Here is a 25,732-nt window from a genome sequence, read left to right on the forward strand (position 1 = left end):
CCTACAGAAAAGGAAAGAGCTGGGAAAGATAACGCTAACTGATGTTAAACAGATAAGCAATATTCCAAGTACCATTTGGGATCCACTTGTTCAGCAGGGTGTAATAACATTCGATGCTGTGGACTCGGAGGAGGTGGAAGATACAAAACCCCCAGCCACAGAAGGACTTCCTGATTTTGGGGATATGGTTGAGAAGCTAGCTCCAGGTGGAAGGTATAGGAGGAATCGGGTTTCCTCAAATGAGGGTACGCCTAGGAACTCAGGCAGATCCAGTTTTAGGATGGAAGGCCCTCCCCCGCCTAAAATGGCTTTGCATGATGGCAAAAGTGACTGGCGGCCATACTTCCTACAGTTTACTCACATTGCTAACCGGTACAATTGGTCTAATGTCCAAAAGTTGGACAAACTCATAGAATGCCTCAGAGGCAGTGCCCTTAAATTTTTCACAACCAGGCCACGCGCTACGCAACTAGATTTCCAGTCGATTTGTAATAAGATGGAGGAAAGGTTTAGTACCAAGGACCCTCCAAATCTTGTGAGGAGGCAGCTGCAGGACACTAGACAGTCTCTGGAGGAAAGCTTCCAAGAGTTTGCAGAGAGGATTCAAGAACTGGTACTTGATGGCTACCCAGCTGCTCCTGAGGATTTTCTTCAGTTAATTGCTGTTGATACCTTTCTACGAGGTTGCACTGAGAAGCAAGCAGCTCTTTCTGCTATGGACAAGGACCCAGTTAACCTAGACCAGGCTATGAAGCTTGTTAAACTGGCCTCCACAAACCAACGCCTTATTCTTGGTGGTAGGAAGTCAGAAGTGCGGCAGGTCAGCTTTGAGGATGATAGAGAAGGGAGTCACGTGCAGGTGAGATCTGTCACCGCCACAGGGCCGACTATTGCTCAGCTTGACCAGAGATTGAGTAGGACAGAAAAAGCAGTAGAGGACACTAAGGTCTCCATCGAACAGATTTTAGGCATCCTCAGGGAACAAAAAACAAGCTCTGGACGATATATCTCTCCATCACGATCCTCTAGTCCAAACCGACCCAGAGGAAATAATTGTTTCCAGTGTGGCAAAGAAGGGCATTTCGCCAGAGACTGTCCGAATAAATCCCCTCAGAAAGACTTTAACAGATCACCTTCACCAATAAGAGGCGGGTCTTTAAACACCCAAGGGGTAAGGCAGTAGGCCAGCCCTTATCCCAAGATGAAGACACTGGCCAACCGCCACCTAAGTTATTGGAAGTAAATCTTTATGACAAGGACAAAAAGGTTAATCGTCCAACACTGTATGTTTCGGTGTCACTGGGCACAGACCCTGCTGATATAGGACTACAAGCGGTTGTAGACACCGCCGCTCAGGTTTCTGTAATGAATGTCTCCACTTGCCAACGTTTGGGATTGGACGTCGACAATCCTGAAAGGATCACGCTTTGTGGGGTGGGGAAGAACTCCAGACTAGTTGCCCACCTGGTGAGGCAGGTTCCCGTTAAGTTGGGAAAGGTTAAACTGCTTCGAGATTTTGTTGTAGCAGACATCTCTGACCAGATCCTGATTGGAATGGATTTGCTGCGAGATTGTGAGGCCATTATCGATTTGGTCAATATGAATCTCATCTTGCAGGATCAAGATGTTCCTTTGTGTTATGGTGATGGGAGATCCTCTGTGCCTCCTTGGCAGGTTCAACGAATAATGGCTGTAAGGCGTACAGTCATACCCCCGTTCTCTGCAAAATTTGTAGAAGTAAAGGCAGACTCCCCGGGTACCGAGGATATGGTATTTCAGCCGGAACGGAGTGGGGCCACGGAGATGTCTCCAAATCAGTTGCTAAACCCTGAAGGGTTCATGAAGCCAATGATCCGGAATCCGACCTCCAGTTTTGTAACAATCGAGAAGGGAACATACTTGGGCATCGGCATAGGGTTGGAGGGAATAGTGGAAGACTCTGTGGAGGAATTTACCATTCGTAGTTTGGGCGTGGATTCTACTGGGGAGCCAGTAATGCCCTCTCATCTCGAGGCACTCTATGCCAGGTCCACAAAAGAATTGTCGCCACCAGAACAACATAAATTAGGCCAGCTTCTGTCAGAATTCCAAGATATCTTTGCTAAGGATGATCTGGATCTGGGCAAGTTCAATGGGGATATTAAGCACCGAATCGATACTGGGGACGCCAAACCGATACGGCAATCATTGCGTAGGACCCCCCCTCTCGGATTTAGCCCAAAAGGGAAGGACTCGGGCAATCAAAACCTTTACCAAAACTTTTCCCCCATTACCTACTGGGGGGCCTTTTTTTCAATGCCCATAACAGCTTGTGTTCCTGACATACTCCCCCTCAGTTTCGTTAAATGCTTTACCCGGGGGGGGGTGTCCATATTGTACGAGACTCGCCAACGGGGCTCTTTTGGGAAAGAATGATTATGTCGTTCCTCTCACTACCGCAGGTACAAGCCCCTGAGGTATTCCACCCATTTCCCAACGGGGGGATGCATATACCTCGGAGAGCTACCCCAAAAAGGGGGTTTTCTACTCCAAGGGGTTTCAATGGCTGGAGTCAGATTCTTTTCCCAAACCAAGAGGACCTGTTTTTTCTCCACTGTTCGACATTGTGGACCTGCAAAACACAGATTATCCCGACGGGGAAACCGTACATCGCTGGGGGACCCCCTTCGGGTGAAAATCCTGTTCATGGTACCCCAAGGTTGACGCAGTGCACTCAAGCAGTGTCCCTGAGCAATCGCTGACATCCCCTCGTTCAAAAAAATTTGGAGCGACTGAAAATTCATTATCGGGGGGATGTTGAGGATGTGGAATTTGTTAATCCTTCAGGGCTGCAAACCACCAAAAAAAGGTTTGAGTGAGCCCCCGGGCCCCTTAGGGTCCACCATAGGGGCTTCCCTGGAGAGCCCACATGGGGTTTTTCGGGCCATTCCACTGACAAAAAAAGGCACAAGTAAACCCCCGGGCATAATTACCTTTTAAAGTGGATGAGGGGGTTTGCCAAACCCTACAAAAAGCAAGTCGTTGCTAGAAATTGGCTGAGGAGTTATCCTTAATTCGGATGTCCCCTTTAGAAACCCACACGCCAAGGGAAAAATTGGATGGTCGAATAGAAAACCTCGCAAACTACAGACGCTAAAACTAGACTATCCTTATCGCCAGCCCAATGGCAGGGTTTAGCGAAAAGATTGGGGGTTGCAGATACTCGGGTTCCCAGGAATAAAACAAACACCTGGGGGGACCCTCTTAACATGCTCCCTGCCACCTGCAAATGCCCCCAAACGATGTTTTTTCCCCAAAAAACTGATGCTTGGGGGGGAGTCAAACCCCAGGCCGTTGATATATGTTAAAAAACTGGGGGAAAAATGGGGGGGCAAAAAATTTTTTTTGGGGAGGGGGTGAGTTTTTAAAAGGTTTAAAAATGGGTTTTTTAAAAGGGGGAACTTTAGTTTGGGGGGGAAAGGAATGTTCCGCGCTTTCCATAAAACCCTTTTTTGGGCCAGGGACCCCCCCATAAAAAAAGAACCCCAAAAAAAAAAAAAAAAAAAGGGAAAAACCCCCCCAAAAAAGGGGGGGAAAAAAAAAAAAAAAAAAGGTAACATAGGACCCCGAGAAGTATGGGCCCCGAGGCATTAGAAAGGGCCCAAAAAAATGGTGCACCGGAAAAAAAAGGCAGCGAGATTCCAGATGTTTGAGGATGTGGATTGGGCGTTAAGTAACCCTAGGAGTGCATTGATACCCTCAGGGATACGGTCTTCATGAGCACGCTGGACATGGCATCTGGGTACTGGCAGGTGGAAATTACTGAGGAAGACCGCCACAAAACGGCATTTATAACCAAATATGGCTTGTATGAGCACAAGAGACTCCCTTTCGGTTTATGTAATAGCCCTGCCACCTTCAGTAGAGTGGTGCAACTGATGCTATCAGGTTTGTCATGGAAGGAATGCCTCTCTTATCTGGATGATATAATGGTTCTCGGATCAGACTTTGATAATCATTTATCTAATCTAGAGAATATTTTCCAGAGATTTAGACAGTATAACCTGAAGATTAAACCCTCCAAGTGCTACCTATTCCAGCGTCGTGTCAAATTCCTGGGAAAGATAGTCTCTGCCGACGGGATATCTGTAAATCCGGAGCAGCATGTAAATTGTGTGGAAAGCTGGCCCACTCCAAGGAATAAGAAAGAGTTAGAATCCTTCCTGGGATTCATTAACTATCATCGGGATCATTTGGAACATCTTGCAGATATAATATGGCCCCTTCACCAGCTTACTGGTAAGAAAAGGGAATGGCATTGGGCAGACGAACAGCAGCAAGCTTTTGACAAGGTGAAAACAGTCTTGTGTGATGCTGTTACGCTGGCCTTTCCGCGGACCGATGGCACTTTCATCCTCGACACGGATGCTTCCGACAGGGCTCTTGGTGCTGAGTTGAGTCAGGTGCAGGATGGGAAGGAAATGGTGATCAGCTTCGCCAGCAAAACTTTGACTCCTCCGCAGAGGAAATACTGCACCACAAGGAAGGAACTACTGGCAATCATAACCTTTACCAGACATTTCCGCCATTACCTACTTGGACGGCCTTTTGTGATCAGAACTGACCATAACAGCTTGACCTGGAATCCTGAGCATTACTCCCCCTCAGTTTCGTTAAATGCTTTACCCTGTGGTGGGTGTCCATATTGTACGAGAGCTCGCCAACAGTGGCAGTCTTTTGAGGAAGATATAGATTATGTCGTTCCTCTCACTATCCGGCAGGTACAAGTCCCTGAGGATGCTATTCCACCCAGTTCCAACTGGATGGATGCATATACCTCGGAAGAGCTACACAATAAACAGAGGGAGGACTCTGATCTCCGAAGGGTTTCAGATTGGCTGGAGTCAGATTCTATTCCAACCAAGCAGGACCTGTATCTTTCTAGCTCAGCTGTTCGACATTGGTGGACCTGCAGATCACAGATTGTATCCCGACAGGGAATCCTGTACTATCGCTGGGAGGACCCCTTCGAGGTGAAACTCCTGTTCATGGTACCCCAAGGATTGACGCATGTAGCACTCAAGCAGTGTCATGATGCTGAATCAGCTGGACATCCCGGTCGTTCAAAAACTTTGGAGCGACTGAAGAATTCAGTTATCTGGTATGGGATGTCTGAGGATTGTAGGAATTATGTTAAATCCTGTCAGGTCTGCAACCGATCCAAGAAGGTTAGAGTGAAGCCCCGGGCCGCTTTAGGGTCCTACCATGCAGGTCTTCCCATGGAGAGGCTCCACATGGATATTGTCGGGCCATTGCCACTGACACAACGAGGCAACAAGTACATCCTGGTCATAATTGACCAGTTTATAAAGTGGATTGAGTGTTATGCCATCCCTAATCAAGAAGCAGAGTCAGTTGCTAGGAAATTGGCTGAGGAGTTCATCCTTAGATTCGGATGTCCTTTAGAACTCCACACTGACCAAGGGAAAAATGTGGATGGATCTGTAATCAGAAGCCTCTGTCAGAAGCTACAGATCGCTAAGACTAGGACTACTCCTTATCGACCATGCTCCAATGGGCAGGTTGAGCGATACAACAGATTGGTGTTGCAGATACTCAGGTGTTACACAGGAAATAAGCAGAACACCTGGGATGACCATCTTAATCAGTGCTCCGCTGCCATCCGTGCAACTCGCCACAGACAGACTGGTTTTACCCCAAATAAACTGATGCTTGGGAGGGAGGTCACCCAGCCAGTTGATATAATGTTTAAAACTGTGGACATGGACACGTGGGAGGATGAGTCAGGCTATGTTGAGGGACTAGTGGGGAGGATGTCTCGCGCTCATCAGCTGGCCAGGGAAAACATAAAGGAGGCCCAGGTCAGGCAGAAGAGAACTTATGACCTTAACCTTCACACTTCTAAGTACAGTCTAGGGGATGCAGTTTTCAAGCTAGATACTTCTAAGAAGATTGGTCAGAGTCCTAAACTGAAATCTCCATGGGTGGGCCCTTATTTAGTTGTCAAAAAATTGTCCCCAGCCCTTTACCGGATTTGTGACAGGAAGTCACGGGCAACGGTTGTTCACCATGACCGCCTGAAGGCTTGCCATGATCGAGAACTCCCTGTTTGGCTGCTACGACTGCGCTCTGACCTTCAGCTTCCATTAGATGTCCCACAGGCAGATGGCTCGGAGGAGCTGGGTCATCCAGAAGATTTGGATGCTAGAGCACCAGCTTTTCCTGGGGTTGGGGTAGTTCTGGATAGCGACCCTGATTCGTGGGAGTCTCCGGGTGAGCTGGAGGAGGAAACTGAAAACCTCTTGGATAAGTTTGATGAGGGGTCTGAGGACCTCCTGGGGGAACATGAATCAGGGGATGCTGCCCCCCCTCTCAGGAATCGGAGAAGACCCGCCCGGCTCTCCGATTATGTTGTGGAGTAGGCCTCCACAGACCTGGCTTGTATATAGTGTAGATATTAAACTGGTGTAAATATTTAACTCTTAAATATCGTATGTCTAAACATTCTTTCTTGTGAAGGGGGAAGAGTGTTGTGGAATCCGGAATTACTCTCCGGCGACCGACTCCGTCCCTAGGACAGCGCCACCCGACTTCCGCCTGTGTGAGTTCCAGGAAACCTTCGGCCAGAGCGGACGTCTTTGCAACGCCGGCGGACAACTGGAGCCTCCAAGGACTATCCTGTCCCCAGCAGGATTGGCCCACGTCACCTTACTACTAAGGTAAATACTGAACCCACAACAATGTCATTAGAGACTGTCCGGCTGTAGACGAAAGGACATATCATTTTTGTAAGGAAATGAGTCATCTACAGCGCGATTGCAAGAAAAAAATACGCTTCGACCAATACGGTGAATATGTCGATGAGATAGAAGAAGTAAACAATACATCCACGTGTTCGACAGAACAACAACAAACGAGTAACGATGTAAACAATGAGGATACACCGCAAAGTGAAAATAAAAACGGACAGGGAGAGCCTTGTGTACCTAACGTTATACCGACTGTGAATACGGTTATACTTGGCGCATCAAACGCGAATCGCCTGGTTATTGGAGCAGAGAACAACAGTGTGTGGAACGCGTCCATAAATGGGGCTTCATTTAGTGAAATTGACAGACTGCTAAACAAAGCAGGTAATATGACAAGTGAAAAAATAGAAAGAGTCATATTACACTTGGGAACGAATGACATTATGTCGACCAAGAACGACACAGATCAAGTTTCAATCAGGGTCATTGACGCGCTTGAAAAAGTCAATAGTGCATTTCCAGATGCAGCCATCGGACTGTGCACCGTGATTAAACGTAAGGCGAAAGGGCCAAGACCCGCAGCCTACAATGAAGCAGTTGTCAAACTGAACAGTTTCATCAAGAAACTGTGTGATAGCAGGGAATACTTAACTGTTATAGACTGCTATGATGTTTTCACCAAAGACAATCAAGCTGTAGGTAATATGTATGACAAAAATGACTCCTCAGGAGTGCATGTAAACCAGTCTGGTGCCAAGAAAATGTGGAGTGCTATGTGCGACTTCATGCGTTCTAGTAGTATTGTTGCCAGTAACGATGAAGACCCGAAAACACCACTTAACATTAACAATAGAAAGCGCTTCATGAGTGACAAGTCCACGCCACCAGAAGACAAGTTCAATAGTAAAACCCAAAGGGTAATTGAGTAAATATAAGACTAGCATATAATCCTCAGTCGTTTCTTTAGCTAGACAAGAAGCTTCTTTAATATTGGTTTATAAACTACTTGCAACAACTTAATTATTGTATATATCCCATACATGTATATAACAATTGTTCATCTTTTTCCTGTTTGCAAACTGGTTCTTTTTACAAAATGTGTATGTATGTCTGTAGTCAAGAAAGACAACATTGTTAAATAAAAAATAATTGTGTTTTTTTAATGACAAGTACGAATAACACTTTAACACTTTGCAGTCTAAACGTAAACGGCCTCAGAAATAGCACTAAAAGAGCACGATTAATGCACTGGTTAAATAGTCAGAAGTTTGAAATTTTTTCTTTACAAGAAACACACTGCATAGAATCTGATATGATAAAATGGGCTAAAGAATGGGAAGATATTTCGGGTGGGAATAGTATTTGGAATAATGGATCATCAGAATCGAGGGGGGTAGCAATTTTGTTTAAAACCAGATCTTATTTCAAGCTGACATAAAATTCAAGAGACAACCAAGGAAGAGTTTTATCATGTAAAATAGACTCGGAAAATAAACAATTTCAAATCATCAATATTTATTCGCCTAATAAAGGGAATGAAAGGAAGTTATTTTTTAATACACTTAGAAGATTTTTTGTGAATGATCAAACTATAGGGAAAATCCTAATGGGAGATTTTAACTGTGTTGTTGATAAATCAAAAGATAGAAATTCAAATCAATATAGAGAAGACATGGGTAATACAGAACTAAAAGACTTAATTTCCAACTACCACTTACAAGACATATGGAGAATTCACAATCCAGATGCAAATAATTATACTTTCCAACGTGGATTATCTAAATCTCGAATTGACCTTATCCTGACACATGATTCACTAGAACCATCATTAAGTAATACAAAAATCAAAAACTGTCCGTACAGTGACCATAAATCTATTTCAGTGAAGGTATTTCTTTATGATTTAGAACGAGGACCAGGGTCATGGAAGTTAAGTGACAAAGTTATTAATGATATGAAATTTCAAAACTCACTAGAAGCATGTTGGAAGCATTGGAAAAATGAAATAAATTTACAGGATAACATATGTGAATGGTGGGATCTCATTAAAATAAAAATCAAAGAATTAGCGATTGAAGTTGGTAAACATATTAACACGAACCCAAAAGAAATACAAAAGATAGAAGAAGAATTAGATATACTTGCAGGAAAATAAAATAATGATCCAAGTATTCTAAATAGAATAGACACACTAAAGGAAAAAATAAAAAAAATACTACAATAACAGAGCAGATGCAGCTAAAGTGAGATCAAGAATTCAAGAATTTGAAGGTGAAAGGCCATCGAAGTATTTTTTTGACATAGAAAAAAAGAATGCAGAAAACAAACTATGGTACAAGATAAAAACCGAAGAAGGAATATATAAAACTGGGATTAAAAATATACTTTATGAACAAAAGAAATTTTATGAAAAATTGTTTACAACAGAAGGATGTGATATTGAGAAAGCAAATAACTTAATGAGGTGCTTAGAGAAAAAATTAACAAATGAAGAGAGCAGTTTTATTGATAGGCCGATAGAACAGTTAGAAATAACAAAAGCAATTGAATCATTAAAACAAAACAAGTCGCCTGGAGAAGACGGCTTAACAGCAGAATTTTACAAAAAATATTGGTACTTGATAAAAAACGAGATGAACATATTATTTATAGAAATTTTTGAAAACAATAAATTAACAAATTCTCAACATAAAGGTATTTTAAAACTACTGTATAAGAAGGGTGAAAGAGAAGATATAAAAAATTGGAGACCCCTAACACTATTAAATACAGATTATAAAATCATTGCAAAAATTTTGAGTAACAGATTGAAAACAGTTTTACCTAAAATTATCCATACCGATCAAAAGGGGTTTGTAGCAGGACGCAACATTATGGACGCTAACAGACTACTACAAGATATAGTAGATTACTGTGAATTAGAAAACCAAGAAGGATCAATTATATTTTTAGACCAACAGAAAGCCTTTGACAGAATAGAATGGGAGTGGATTTTAAAATGCTTACATGATTTTAATTTTGGGAATAAATTTTGTGACTGGGTTAGTATGTTATTGCAAAATTCAAAAACCTGTTTACAGACCAATGGGTTTACATCCCCATACTTTGAAATAACAAGATCAACCCGACAAGGCTGCCCGATTGCACCATTACTCTACATAATACAAGCTGAACCATTAGCATGCGCCATTAGAGCAGATCCAGATATCAAAGGTATAAATCTACCTTGTAATATTGAAGCTAAACTAAATATGTTCGCAGATGATACTCAACTTATGAATAAGACAGAGAAATCAATAGAAAAAACATTTAAATTATTGAAGATATATGAAGAAGCATCAGGATCAAAAATAAATTACAATAAAACAGAAGGTATTTACTTAGGACCATGGAAAAACAAAGATCCTTTATTTACAAAGATAAAATGGACAAAGTCTGCTGTTAAAACTCTTGGTGTTTTTCATGGTCATGAAATAGATAACGAGGGTATATGGAAAGAAAAAATACAAAAAATTAAAAACTGTCTCCAAGTTTGGAAAACAAGAAATCTTACCTATAAAGGAAAAGTACTCATTATTAAATCTTTCATTATCTCATTGATAGGATTTGAAATAGAAGCCAGGGAAATCCCAGAAGTTTACTTACAAGAAATTAATAAAATGATATGGAATTTTATTTGGGATGGGAAAGTTAATCAGATAGAAAGGAAAGTTTGTTGCAATAGCAAAGAAAACGGAGGGATGGATATGATAAATTTGATAGATTTGGTAGAAAGTAAACAGATTAAAAGTATATACAAAATTCTGCATACAAAAACTGAAAGCTGGAATGCTATAGGGAAATTTTATCTAAAAATATTGGATGCCAAATACATGCAAAATAATTTCTTAACAGCCTGTTCAGACTTAACAGGACTAAATATTAACAACCGAATGTCAAAATTCTATTGTACTATTTTGAAAGCATGGACAAACTTCAGATCAAAAATAATACCAAATTGTAAACAACAAATTTTATCATGTCAACTTTTTGGTAATAAAAACTTGCAGTTAAACAAACAACCATTATTCATACCAGCTTTTTCCAAAAGTAGAATAACTAAAATTGCTGACATATGGGATGAAAACAGTAACACCTTTATAAACAATCATCAGTTATTAAGAAAACTTACTTTTAAACAAAACTGGATTGCAGAAATTTTAAAAATAAAGAGAGCTATTCCAAAAAGTTATATCACTACTTTGCAAGGACCAGATGATGAAGAATAAAAAAACCAGAATATTTACATCAACAATAAATCAGAAATATGTATTTTTAAAATAGATCACTTTAAAGTTCTAAAACCAAAAGAACTTAAACTATCACTTCTACTTGATAATAAAGTAACAATTACAAGACCAAAGGCAGAAGCAAAATGGAATGATCACTTTCAAAAAGAGATAGAATGGTGTAAAATATGGAAGAACCTAAACAGCATTGACATAGCAATAACAAACAAAATGAAAGATTTTCAGTGGAAAATCATTCACAGAATAATATATACAGAACAAAGATTACAGGTAATGAATAGGTCAAATGGGATTTGTCATTTATGCAACATTGAAACAGAAACCTTGCCACACCTATTCTTCAAATGTAACTACACAACTCAATTACTAGATTTAATTCAAAATACACTATACAATAACACTATATTTGATTTAACAACACCACTAAATACTATAAACGAAGAGATAATTATGTTTGGAGATGTATCTGTCAATTTGACAACAGCTCTTTTTAACACAATAATCAATACAACAAAGTGGGTCATTTGGAAAGTGAGAAACATAAAAAAATTTCAGAATAAATCAACAACTCCTGCATCTGCCTTAATTATTATACGAAGGATACTGAAAGAAAACATATATTTACATCTTAAAGTTACACCAGAATCTAAAAAATCTCAAAATACAAAACACTATTTCAAGAACTGTAAACTTTACTTACACTAAAACCATTTGTTGCTATAAACCGGAAGTAAACAATAAGTGTCTAAATTACGTAGCAAAGAAAACCGGACTATTTTTTCCGGAATTTTTGTTTTGAACAGTACAATACATAAGATAGTGAAACCTGCATACTATAATTATGATTATAATTGAACTCCATGTATTATATTTGTATACAATGTAATATAGAAAACAATATGATGCATGCGAATGAATAATATAAGAAGATGCATGCGAGTGAATGTTTAGGGTGTAAGGAAAATATATTGGTGTGAAAATTAGAGCGGTGTCGAAAGTAAAGGAGATTGAAAGTTGTGATATATTTGGTGAATATACTGAACACGTATGTTTATATTGTATATTTATGTAGGTACATTTGTATGATGTATGTATGTATGCATGTATTGTGTATATGTGTGATATGGGTCAATCAAGTACTATTACAAGTTGTGAGTCAGTCATGGTAAGTGTGGATTTCCACGCTAGACCATAACACGACTGGCTCACAGCTGGTGATCATGATTGAACCATCAAACTATCATGAACTGTATGTATATATGTATGTATGTATGTACATGTATGGTATGTATGTGTGGTTACATAAATTATTGTCATACAAATATTTGTCACTTTAGCGTACTGTCTGGATTCTAACTACAGCTGAGAGGTACACGTATGTACATTTGTCATCTACATTTTTTACAAGTAAACAGTAAATAAACAAAAAAGGAAAATAGAGAGATGTGTGTCGAATGAATCTTCTCCTGCGTGAGGACACAAATGTATAATCCATGCCTGCTTTTGATCAATAAAATTATTTTGAACCTGAAAAAAAAAAACAAAAAAAAAAAAACAATGGAAATAATGTACAAAAAAAATTGATTTTTGAAAATAATTAGAAGAAATGGATGCCATTATTAGAACTAAACTGAATATTTTCTTTCTGGCAGTGTCGAATCTATGTTCAATTTTCGTAAAGCAGTTTTCGAATTAAATTATTTTATTTTGATATATACATCACTATTTTTGAATCTCCCTCCCCCTCTCCTCTCTCTTTCCCTTCTTTTCTCTGCTTTTTTTTTCTTCATTGTTTTCATGTACAAATTAATTATGTATGTATGCGTGTGTTTGGAAGTTTATGTGTGTGTATGTTTGTAAGTGTGAGTGTGTGTACGTGTGTGATGGTGTGTGTGCATGTGCTGTTTGTATGAACATGTTCTTTGTTTACATGGATATGATGTTTGCTTTTCTCTCTTTGCTTTTGTATGTATACAGTATATATCTATATACCATCTTTGTTTTCATGTACAAATTAATTATGTATGTATGAGTGTGTTTGAAAGTTTGTGTGTGTGTATGTTTTGTAAGTGTGAGTGTGTGTGTGTGATGGTGTGTGCGCATGTGCTGTTCGTATGAACATGATCTTTGTTTACATGTAATTTATTATTGTGAATATGATGTTTGCTTTTCTCTCTTTGCTTGTGTATACAGTATATATCTAAATACCGTATACCGTACTATGTTAATATATATATGGTACATTGTATAGGTATATACAATGTACTTGGAAATAAATATGCTCCTTATATATACATACACTTTTCCAGTGTTGTATGTATCTATTTGCATCAACATGAAAATCTTAATGTGTATCGACTATTTTAGAATGTTAGATCCGATATATGTTTGTTATTGTATGTATGTTTGTGAGTACAGAAATAAGATATATATACATATGCATTTATATGAGTGCCATACAGGAATATCTATGTGAGTATATCTATATCATAGGATATGTGTATATGTTTGCAAGTATCCAAATGATATATACAAGTGAAATATTTATATATCATACATGATATGTGTACATGTGTGCAATTATGGATATAAGATGGGATGTATGTAAATGTATGCGGTATGCAAATATATGCGTGAGAATTTTATATACAATTTATTGTTGATGTATGTGAGAGCAAGCAAATGATATATATATATAAGGTTTTTGTGTATGTTTGTGTGTGAGTGTGTAAAAGAGTAATTGTATTTTATGTACATTGATGAAAATCTTGAATAAAAAGATAATTATATAAAAAAGAAAAACATCAGACAACTGTTACCCATTCCAGGTCATCATGAGACATGATAAGGACAAGAACCATGCCATAGTAGAGGTGAACATACGGTCGGCCCGGGAGACATACAGCCTTGGACACATACGGCCTTGGACACATATTGCCCGGGGCACATCCAGCCTTGGACACATACGGCCCGGGAGACGACACATACGGCCCGGGAGACATGCAGCCTTGGACCCATACGGCCCGCGAGACATAGAGCCTTGGACACATACAGCCCGGACATACAGCCTTGGACACATACGGCCCGGGAGACATACAGCCTAGGACACATACGGTACGGGAGACATACAGCCTTGGTCACATACGACCCGGGAGACATACAGCCTAGGACACATACGGCCCGGGAGACATACAGCCTTGGACACATACGGCCCGGGAGACATACAGCCTTGGACACATACAGCCCGTGAGACATAAAGTTTGTTTGTTTGTTTGTTTATGTTTTACGGCCGATCGACAACTAGGGTCATTTAGGGCCAAGCAATATTCTAACATGTTTTATTTTTAAAGTTAAAATCAGGTAAAATTTGTCATTTTTTAAAAGCATCCGTATTGTATATTTACATCATTATAATAAAAGGTGGTTAAAAATGGTAAAATATATATATGTACGAATAGATTATGTGAAATAATATGTACGAATAGATTATGTGAATTTTGTTATAAATAGAACGTCAAAGACAGTAACGTAAAAGACATCAAAGTCTATAAAATAGATCGATTTCTTTCAAGTAGCTAAATATTGTTTTCGAATCCACGGAACTGAAAAGGGTTTTCATATCCGGGACTCGAAAGTATTTATCACGAATGTGCTTAAAATCGGAACATTCTATTAAAAAATGCTGCACTGTGAATTGAACATCACATGCATAACACACCGGTGGATCCTCTCGTTTCAAAAGGAACGAATGAGTAGGATATGTGTGCCCGGTACGGAGCCGAGAGAGGACTATTTCCTCTCTACGATCCTTCCGGCTTGGTTTTGATGTTTTAAGTTTTGGTTGTACTTTAAAAAGTTTGTTGCTCGTCTCGAGAGACCAGCGTTGCTGCCATTTACTCTGAATGGCAGAACTAATTACAGGTTTGAAATCTGTATATGGTATTTTAATATTTGTTTGTTGCAGATTTAGAGCAAGTTTTGCTTGGCGGCAACAAGTTCGTTGCCTTTAATTCCGACATGGCTCGGAATCCAAAGTAATGTTATTTTGCATTTTTTTAAGATACGAGATATTCGTAAAACAAGGTTTTGTATGAGTATGTTCTTTGGATCGCGTGATTGTAAATTCTGAAGGACGGATAGAGAGTCGGAACAAATGATTGCTTTTCTGATGCGTTGTTCTTCGATATGGTCGAGGGCCAAATCGATGACACATGCTTCCGCAGAGAAGATAGAGGCACCATCTGGTAAGCGGATTGAAGAGCAATGGTGATCGGAATAGCATGCTGCGGAGACCTTTACTCCATCTTTTGAGCCATCAGTGTAGATCTGAACATGATCAGGAAAATCTGCAATGCACTCCCGAAAAGAAAATTTGTGCTCTTCGGGTAATACACTCGACTTTGCCCTCTCATGTAGAGTAAGGTTAATATCAGGTGATTCGACAAGCCACGGTGGTACATCAGTTACTGTGTACTCGCCTATGTTGTCTAAACTTATGTTAAGTTCCTGAAGAAAGTTAGAAATTCTAATGCCAAATGTTGGTAGGAGTTTTTGGTTTTGAGTAAATATGTTTTGGTATTGCGGATTGACAACAAGGTCAAAAGCTGGATTTTTCGGGTTGGATTTCAATTGGGCGGCATATTGAAGAGAAAGTTTTTTCCTTCTGTCATTTAAGGATGGTTCATTTGCCTCTACATAAAGGCTCTGCACAGGTGTTGTTCGAAAAGCACCAAGTACCAGACGTAATCCTTGGTTTTGGATAGGATTTAGCATCTGCAGGTAAGAATTTCGTGCCGATCCATAAACGATGGAGCCATAGTCGAGTTTTGATCGAATAAGCGTCCTATAAAGGCGCAGAAGCATTTCACGGTCTGCACCCCAGTCAGTATGGGATAGTACTCGTAAAATGTTCATTGCCTTTGAGCACTTATCTTTCAAGTATTTTATATGTGGAACAAAGGAGAGTTTCGAATCGAAAATTAGTCCGAGGAATTTAGTCTGCTCGACAACTGGAATTTTGATACCATTTAATGTTAGGTCTGGATCATTATGTGGTTTTCGTTTTTGGCAGAAGTGCATGCAGACAGTTTTTGATCTGGAGAATTTGAAGCCGTTTTCATCTGCCCATGTTTGTAGTTTGCCTAGACATTGTTGAAGTTGTCGTTCTATCGTGTGCATGTTCTTTGACCTATAGCAGATCAAGAAGTCATCAACGAAGAGAGACCCTTCAGTTGACTTACTGAGACATTTAGTTATACTGTTGATTTTCAGACCGAAAAGTGTTACGGAAAGGATTCCACCCTGAGGGACTCCCATTTCCTGTTTGGCTGTTTCAGAATAAGTTGAACCTACGCGAACTTTAAAATGTCTGTCAGATATGTAATTTGCGATGAATTTTGGGAGATTCCCACGTACACCAATTTCATGCAGGTCTTTTATAATACCATATTGCCATGTAGTATCGTATGCTTTCTCCAGATCAAAGAACACAGCGACTAGATGCTCCTTCTTCGCGAAAGCTTCTCGGATGAAGGTTTCTAACCTGACCAGATGGTCTACCGTTCCTCTGCGGTTTCTGAATCCACTTTGGAGTGGACTCAAAATATTATTAGATTCAAGGAACCAAACTAGTCTAGTGTTTATCATCCGTTCAAGAGTTTTGCATATGCAGCTTGTTAGAGAGATTGGACGATAATTATTTGGTTCAGTGGTGTCCTTACCAGGTTTTGGAATTGGAATAATTGTAGATTCCTTCCAAGAATCTGGGATCTTTCCTGATTCGTAGACTTGATTAAAAATATAAAGGAGACAACGTAGAGATGATTCCGGTAGATGTTTTAGGAATTGTTACGGAATTTCATCTGGCCCAGCTGCCGAATCTTGTGATTTGTTTAAGGATTCGAGCAACTCTGTGAGATTGAATGGTTTATTGTAGCTTTCTGTGTTGGGGGATTTAAAATTAAGACGTTTCTTTTCTTTCTCTTTTTTAAATCGTTGGAATTTTTGGGAGTGGTTTTTGGCCGATGAGTTTTGGGCTATATTTTTGGCGAATGCATTAGCAATTTCTGATTTAAAAGAGAAAATTTGTTTTTATTGATAAGGTGGGATGATGGTGCCGTTTTTCTTTTTCCACTTATTTTTCGCAATTGATTCCATACCTTTTTAGATGATGTGTTTGAAGATATTTTAGAAACGTATTCCTTCCAGCTATTCTTTTTATCGGATTTGATAGATCGCCGAGCCTTTGCTCTCCAAATTTTAAAATTATTGTAATTTTCAACAGTTGGGGAAGTCAAAAATCGTCTTAGAGCTGCCTTTCGGCCAGATCTATTAATAAAAGATTCTTCAGATAGAAGAAACTTTGTAGGTTTTGGAACGGACTTTGGTATAGTTTTTTCGGCAATAGAAGTAAGAGTTTCGGTAAACGTTTTAATTGAATCATCGAGATTAGTTATTTTTTCTACAGTAAGCTCCTCGTTGCACAGGTGTTGGAATTGAACCCAATCTGCTTTGTGCATATTCCATCGAGGAGTGGCTTTATCGAGAGGAGTCCCAATATTATTTAGAAAAATAGGGAAGTGATCACTCCCACATAAATCATTATTAACCTTCCAGTCATAATCGAGAAAAATGGAAGGATGGCATAGTGATAGGTCGATGTGGGTATGAGAGCCTGTAGCAGGGTGTAAATATGTTGGGGTATTGTTGTTTAAAAGGCACAAGTTGTTTTTATCTATAAATTCCTCAATACGTCTTCCTCTCTCGTCTGTGTTCGGAGAGCCCCACAGGCTGTTATGCCCATTAAAATCTCCGAGTATTATGTATGGAGTTGGTAGTTGGGAAACGAGGTTATTCAGTTGCTCATTAGTGAAAGCAACGCTTGGAGGAAGATAAATTGAACAGACTGTTACTTGTCTGTGTAAAGTTGCACATACAGCGACAGCCTGTAAATTTGTGTTTAACGTGATCATTCTGTGAGGAATATTTTTATTGACAGCTACAGCTGCGCCTCCTGCTGCTTTGATTCCTATAGCTGTGGTGCTATTATACAGCGAGAAATTTCTAAGGGTAATTGGGTTTTTTAACATGACCTCCTGTAGGCAAAATAAGGCAGGTCTAAACTCTTTCGATAGATTTTGAAATTCTTCTATATTTGCTCGTAGTCCGCGTATATTCCATTGTATAATCATGTTGTTATTGTTGGCCATTATCCTGGTTCATGCTGGTCGTTCTTCGGACTGACAGGGCTGCCTGGTGTAGGCTGTCTAGTAACAGCAACGTTGGTGATGTGCTGTTCACTGTCGTCCATAAGAACGCCATACCTGTTGTAGCCAAGGATAGGGTCATCTGAACCCTTGGCCGGTTTGTTGTTTAGGGAGGGATGCCTATTGATCCGAACCCTAGATTTTGGTGTTCTTTGGTCTTGAGGGGGTGTAGTGGCAGGTCGTTTGGTAATTCTGGAGGTGTCGACCGACGGCTGTGAAAGAGTTCGTCGTCTATGGTGGTCGGCACCTGCCTTAGATTTCCGTTCGTTTGTGGTTGTTTTTGTATTCGATGGCGATGGTTCGATTGATGGTGGTGTGAGTTTAATGGGTTTTGAAGGCTCTGGAGGTTTGGGGGTGGCACTCCAGCGTGATGCTCTTCCAATTAAGTGTTTGTGTTTTGGCTGGTTTGCCATCTCGGGAGCATTTGGACCCCAGGCAGACTGGTCCTCAAATGCTTGGATAGAGGCATCCTTCACCGAGATGGTACCCCGCTGACGACTGTTTAACAAAACGTTGGGTTTGTGCTGTCCTTGCTCTCGACAATCCTCCTGGCTTCAGGAAAGGAAATATTCTCGGTGTATTTCACCCGGAGGACCTCCCCTTCCTTCTTCCAGGCAGGACAGTCTCGAGATGAGGCCGCATGGTTACCCTGGCAGTTTATGCAACGTTTGCCAACAATGTTGCATTGGTCGTTGTCTGTGTGGCCTTCACGTCCGCAGTGTTCACAGACGGTGTTCCGTCCACATCTGTCCTCGTGATGTCCGTACTTTTGACAGTTACGGCATCGCAGAGGGTTGGGGATGTAGGCGGAGACACCGTACCTCTGGTAACCTATTGTTACCGTCTGAGGTAGCTGCGGCACTCCAAACGTGAGAATGAATATATTTGTGTTGATTGTTTGGCCATTGCGTCTGGAACGGATCCGCCTAACCTCCGAAACATGGATGTTCTCAACATGTTGGAAGTACTCCAGTATGTCAGCCTCGGAGTCGTTCTTCAATGCGGGGCACCTGATAACTCCCTTTGAAGAATTCAGTGAAGCATGGGGCTTCACCTCGACATTGAGACCGGCAAAACTGGAAGTACCCATGAGGTTCACCGCCTGTTGACGGCGGTAAACCTCAATGAGGAGAACACCAGATCTCATTGGCTTGACGGATTTTACCTCGCCCGCTATTCCCTGAATTCCCTTCCTCAACAGGATAGGCGATAACTCTGAGGTTTTCTTACCCTTATCTCTGGAGGACATGATTAGGAAGTGAGGGAACAACGGAGAGGCTCCAGTTCCAGATGCAGTTTTGGTCGCAGTTTCGGTTGGATTTGGTATTGTTTTTGTTTGTGGGGTTTGATTAGGTATAGATTTTGTTTGTGGTGTGTCTGTTGTGTTTGATGACTCGCCTTTGCGTTTTGTGTCATTTTGATTGTTTGTACCCATATGTATTTATAAATTGTTCACTACTTTTGTCCCCACCCACCACGGAGCCCAACTAGGGGACACTTTTGTTGGCACGGGTTTCCAGTGTCAAAAGTGCCAGGGTTACATCAAATAGTATACTCGCAAGAGATTGAAACAGTTTGGTTCTCCAAAGCAGTAGTTTGGTTCTCCCACGATTGCCCCTAAGCCACTGTCGTCTGGAGACGTGACCAGCCGATTGAAAATACAGGGACCATATTGCCACCCGTCTAGTCCGAGTCTGAAGCCAAAGTCGTGTGTTGCAGACTGGCATGATTTAGAATCAACATCCAAACTACTCAACGACCAGGACCTTCTTCTCCGGATTTACGGGACGCAAACCACGGCAAACGGTTTGGCTCAAAATTGAGCTACTGCATTAGATTACTTTTGGTCTGGTTCCTCAACTTTGACCTCTCTGGCATGGTTTGACCTAACAAGAGCTACTGAAGCTCTGGCCAGCCAAGCCCAAAGTTTCATTGAAACGCTCAAGCTTCCGGACCACGGCAAGGTAGTAATCCTCCCGGAAGGAGACATAAAGCCTTGGACTCATACGGCCCGGGAGACATACAGCCTTGGACACATACGGCCCGGGAGACGACACATAAGGCCCTTACTCCGCAGTCCTAACTGATGCCCGCCAATCAATGTTTAGTTTCATGAGGTACTAGGAAAAAGTAAAAACAATTCCCAAAAATTGATCAAATTTATAGACTTAAACCACTACAGGGGAAACATTCCTCTATATACATATCATCATAAATAATGTCAACATCATGTGTAGACTTGTATTTTTATTCACACTGATATTATGTAATGTCTAGTTTTCCACTGTTTGGTGTCTGTGTGAGACTCTCTTGTTTCTCCACTCTCTCCTGTCTGCACCTAATTCTGTCCTAACGGAGAAGTTTCTGACCCTCTTCACTATGATAGTCGTAGGTAAACACGTGAGGGTAGGTATCATATATGTCACTGTAAACCTGGCTCAGACGTCCTAATTCACTCAAGGTCAACATGTATAAAACTTTCCACCAAGGTAAAAAAAGGTATTGGTAAGCTTAGATATTCTCTGACGTTATATATGACAACCTGAAAAGTCCAAATCAACGGGAGACATTCAGAACTATACTTCAAAGATCATGAAGATATCATCAGTATTATAACACACCATCCATCAACATAAACATTAGACGCCGACCTAGCCTCAGCCATAATCCAAATTTACAAGCTATGTGTAATAGAGACCCGTCAGATGTGAAGGCCCCACCGCCCCTCACGAAAACAGTAACCAGATGGACATTACTCCACTTCGACAATATGCCGATTTTGACAAAAGGCACACAGTTTTGCACGTAGTGGAAGATGGAAACTACACGACCCCACTAAAGAGAGCCATTGAAGATAAAACATCCCCACATACCTGTATTTTATCTACCCCTAATCGGCCATCCATAACCGGGTCAGTAAAGAACGTCACCCCCACAACTTCTGTCCAGGGAACTATATTACATGTATCAACTCCTAATCAGCTATCCATACCCGGGCCGACCGAGAACGTCACCCCCACTATTTCCATCCAGGGAACTATATTGTCTACTCCTAATCAGCTATCCATACCCGGGTCAACCGAAAACGTCACCCCACTATCTCCGTCCAGAGAAGTATATTATCTACTCATAACTTGCCATCCATACATGGGGCAACATATAACGTCACCCCACCATCTCCGCCCGCGAAAATATACACTCATCTAAAGAGAGTCGGGACACCAAGGCGGAATCAAACCTATAGTCAAACCCCATTATGCTGACCCCATCCTCCGAACGCCCGACTACTATATCATGTCAAGCTGTAAACTGAGCTGCCGTAGCAGAAACTACAACTAAACAACACGTAGGCAATACCGAAGATAGGAATACCCCCAAACCATCTACAGTAGAACCACTAAACAGTAGGAAAAGGAAAACAGAACACAGAAGTTATTCAGGGCCAACCTCATGTACAAGGGAAAAGACCAAAGAAAGACTTCATTATACAAGATCAGGAAAATAGTTAATAGCCTGCAAAACACATATAGCAGCACTAGAGACAAGGGACATTGAACTAGAAAGCAACATTAGAACCTTACAATTACAACTCCAATCAGACCATAGCAGCCAATACATCAACCCAATTGCAACTTACCCACCTACTCAACCCCAAACGTTACCAGAGAAATTGACATGCTTAAATTCCGATCAGATTTACTAGAACTTAAACAAGAACTGAATGTTTTATCAGCTAAGCTGAAAGAAATTTCCAGCCTGCAGAATTGCACCCCACTATGTACTGACCCATCTATACCAGCAGAGGGAAACCAAACCTATCCATGATCATTTTTTGTACCACGGCCAACAAAACCAACGCAAGGATGAAGACCAACCCCAAACAAAAGACCAGGAAAGAACAACGCCAGAGGAAAGTCATAATCCAGACCCAAGTGCCACCAACGTCCCATACTATTCATCCAACCAGTCCTCCTCCAACAGTCCATGGACCAGCCCAACCAGTATATCCTCAACATACTGGGGTCTACACAATCCGACGTTGCCTGTAACAGTGGCTATGCCGCTACTCCCATACTACTACCACACACTGAGGGAGAATCGCTACACCATGATGTGTCCAGCCAAGCCTCCACCTGGCAACCCTGCCTTGGTACAGTCCCAACAGACGAGAGCAGGCCAGATGATGATACCTATACAGCTACCACGATACATAACAAATCAGGCCATACCGGGCTACCCCAACAGACCAGTACTTTAAAGATATCCGAGGGAATGCTATACATGCAAACCAATTACTCACAGAGGTAGACATCATAGCAATTCAAGAACACTGGCTCTACCGATTTGAATATCAAACCCTTCATGACCTCTTTCCCAACAACACATCTCATGGAAAATGTACCGACGATGAAGATCAATTCCCCCCCGTAGAGCGGAAGAGGGGTATAGGTGGCGTAGCCTTACTCTGGAAATATAAAAATAACAAATCTATGGAAAAACTACCAGAAGGTAATAAACGCATTGTGACAATTAACATATCCACAGAAGACAGCAAGCTTTGTCTTATAAACGTTATTAAGTAGGTTAAACATTAAGCCCATATTACCGTGAAAGTAGGTTTAACATTTAATCCCCATTACCATAAAAGTATAATAGTTAAACATCTAATCAATATTACCATGTAAGTAGGTTAAATATTTCACCCCTATTACCGTGAAAGTAGGTTAAACATTAAACCCTTTTATCACGAAAGTATGTTCAACATTTAATCCCATTTAATATTTAACCTTTATTACCATGAAAGTAGGTTAAATATTTAACCCCTACTACAGTGAGAGTAGGATAAAGAGTTACCCCTACTTCCGTTAAATTAGGTAACACATTTAAGCCCTATTACCATGAAAGTAGGTTAAATATTAAGCCCTTATTACCGAGAAAGTATGTTGAACATTTAATCCCTATTACCATGAAAGTAGGTTAAACATTTAACCCATATTATCATGAAAGTAGGATAAAATTTCACCCCTATAACCAGCAATGAAGTTAAAACATTTCATCCCTGTTACCGTGTTTATCAGGAAAGTAGCTATAGGTTAAACATTTCACCCCTATTACCATGAAAGAAGGTTAAACATTTAACCCCTATTCCGTCGGAGACGATTGTAGGTCTCCAACGGTGAATGGTTTATGGAGAATTTACACAGACAATGATAACAGTAAATCAACAATCTTAACTGAAGGCTTATCACTAAGAGGTAAGATGATTCCTCTTTACAACAACAATCCAAACCATCCATATGACGAAGACTATAAGAATAAAAAACACACCCATGTCAGCTGGTGATGGTAAAACGGGCTCCTTTTACAAGAAACGTTGATATGATAACTTATACAGTGAAAAACTAAGAGTTGAAGGGAGACTAACCAATTGTGAAACTGGCGACAGAATCGCAGTGGCTAAAATATTGTCAACATATCTGCCCTACTGGATGGAAATGGGACGATACAGAGTTATCTTGTCCTATAGAGGTCAACCAAATTCCACTGGTAAATGTTTGGATCATGGACATGTAGCAAACAACTGTTCAATGAAGTCAAATGCAGACAATGTAACATGTATAGACAAATAATGTCTGGGTGCGAACAAAGTTGGAATAAAGGCTCTTCAACGCTTAACGATGAAGGATCATTCGAAAACGAAAATGACCTGTCAAGTTTAGATGAATCAGCATCAGAAGACGAAGACAGCTGGCAGCCAACCATAGACACATCTGTCGGATGGAAAGGATCAGCGCAATGAGACACAGGCAGAATCAAACGAGGTAGAAACAGACACGGACAAAAATAAAAAGAAGAAAAAAACACAAAAAATACTCACAAAATATCCCTAACAGTGACAACAACACCCCCCCCCCCCCCCCCCCCCAAAAAAAAAACCAACAACAAACAAACAAAAACACGAGAATTACCATCGACAAAAATTCCTGACACAAGGCAGAAAGGAAAGTGGAACTCGGAACTCCGTCCCGCAAATAAAAAAATTTAAGTCCGGATATACGTACACCTCCAACTCCGACGGAAGAGTTGGAAGCGGGAGAAAAAGCAAAGAAAAAATCTAACGATGACAAGATACACGAGTTACTTTATAAAATTACGTGCATGTGTTGTTAGGAGGAAAATTGTGACTGTCCTGGACCTAGTATCTTCTTATTCCTCATATCTACATACATCACAGAATAATGGCAAAAATGAAACAAAGACTGAAACGTAAGTGATATATATTTATTGATTAATCTACAAAGAACATGATGTATGTTATAAATGTATACATGAATACATATTATTAAATCACTTCTGATATCACAACTTAACCATCTATTTATCTCTCTACCTAATCCAGATGAATCCTTTCTTATGAAACTCAACACCATTCTATTTGAATTTTTGTGGAATAGCAAAACAGACAAAATCAAAAGAGAAGTAGTTGTTCAAAATTTTTTAAGTGGTGGCCTGAAAATGATTAATTTGAAAGCATATGTAGATTCTTTAAAATTATGTTGGATACGAAGACTTTATCAGACCACAGCAAAATGGCAAGTCATTCTTAAAAGTTTTATAAACATAGATGTGCTAGCCAATTGTGGTGAAGATTATGTACAGATTTGTCAGAAAAAAATGAAAAATAAGTTCTGGATTGATATTTTTAAAGCTTGGAGTAGGCTAATATTTATGAATGAAAAAAATACTTTTAGAGAAGATTCCATTCTGAAATCACCCATTTGGTTTAACAGGAATATAACTATTGGAAGGAAGTCAGTGTTTACTAAATCTCTTTTTGAGAAAAATGTTATTACAGTTAATGACTTAATAAAAGATCATAGTTTGGGGGATTTCTACACTTTTCATGAGTTTCTTCAGACATACAATATTACCCCAGGTACTACAAATTTCCTTCATTACCATAGTATCTTATCAGCAGTAAAACAATTTTTATCCTCAGTTGAAATTCCTAAATCAAAGCTTCAATATCCTTTGGTACCTTTGAACATAGAAGTATTTATGAGGAAAAAAAAAAGGATCCAGAGATTTCTATAACATTTTAATACAAAATAATATTATACCTACTGGGAAAGTTAAGTGGAATAAAGAGTTTGAACTGAATGATGCAACTTGGGCTCAAATATACAAAACTCCTTTCGTTGTCACTAAAAATACCAAACTACAATGGATCCAGTATAGGATTAACCACCACATTTTAACAACAAACTCTTTCCTTTTCAAGGCGCGTCTTGCCATTACTCCTCGCTGTATTTTATGCCACGCAGAAACGGAAACAATAATACATGCTTTGTGGGAGTGCCAAGAAGTACAAACCTTACTTGTTGGTTTCACAATCTTACTTGATGCTTTATTTATTCCATTTGCTTTT

The 25,732-nt window shown here is 40.1% G+C and overlaps 1 protein-coding gene across 1 annotated transcript; it reads right to left on the bottom strand.

Moving 5' to 3' along the window:
• Positions 1 to 18,805: 18,805 nt before the first annotated feature.
• Positions 18,806 to 19,738, bottom strand: LOC117324834. Its single transcript, XM_033880661.1, has one exon. It carries the CDS (start codon positions 19,736 to 19,738, stop codon positions 18,806 to 18,808), a length of 933 nt encoding a protein of 310 aa, XP_033736552.1.
• Between the last annotated feature and the right edge of the window lie 5,994 nt (positions 19,739 to 25,732).

The sequence above is a fragment of the Pecten maximus genome, chromosome 4 (assembly GCF_902652985.1).
Source record: "Pecten maximus chromosome 4, xPecMax1.1, whole genome shotgun sequence".
NCBI lineage: Eukaryota > Metazoa > Mollusca > Bivalvia > Pectinida > Pectinidae > Pecten > Pecten maximus.

What these genes read in the sequence shown, in the direction of transcription:
- LOC117324834 (XM_033880661.1), bottom strand. Translation starts at nt 19,738, where the DNA reads ATGGGTACAAACAATCAAAATGACACAAAACGCAAAGGCGAGTCATCA.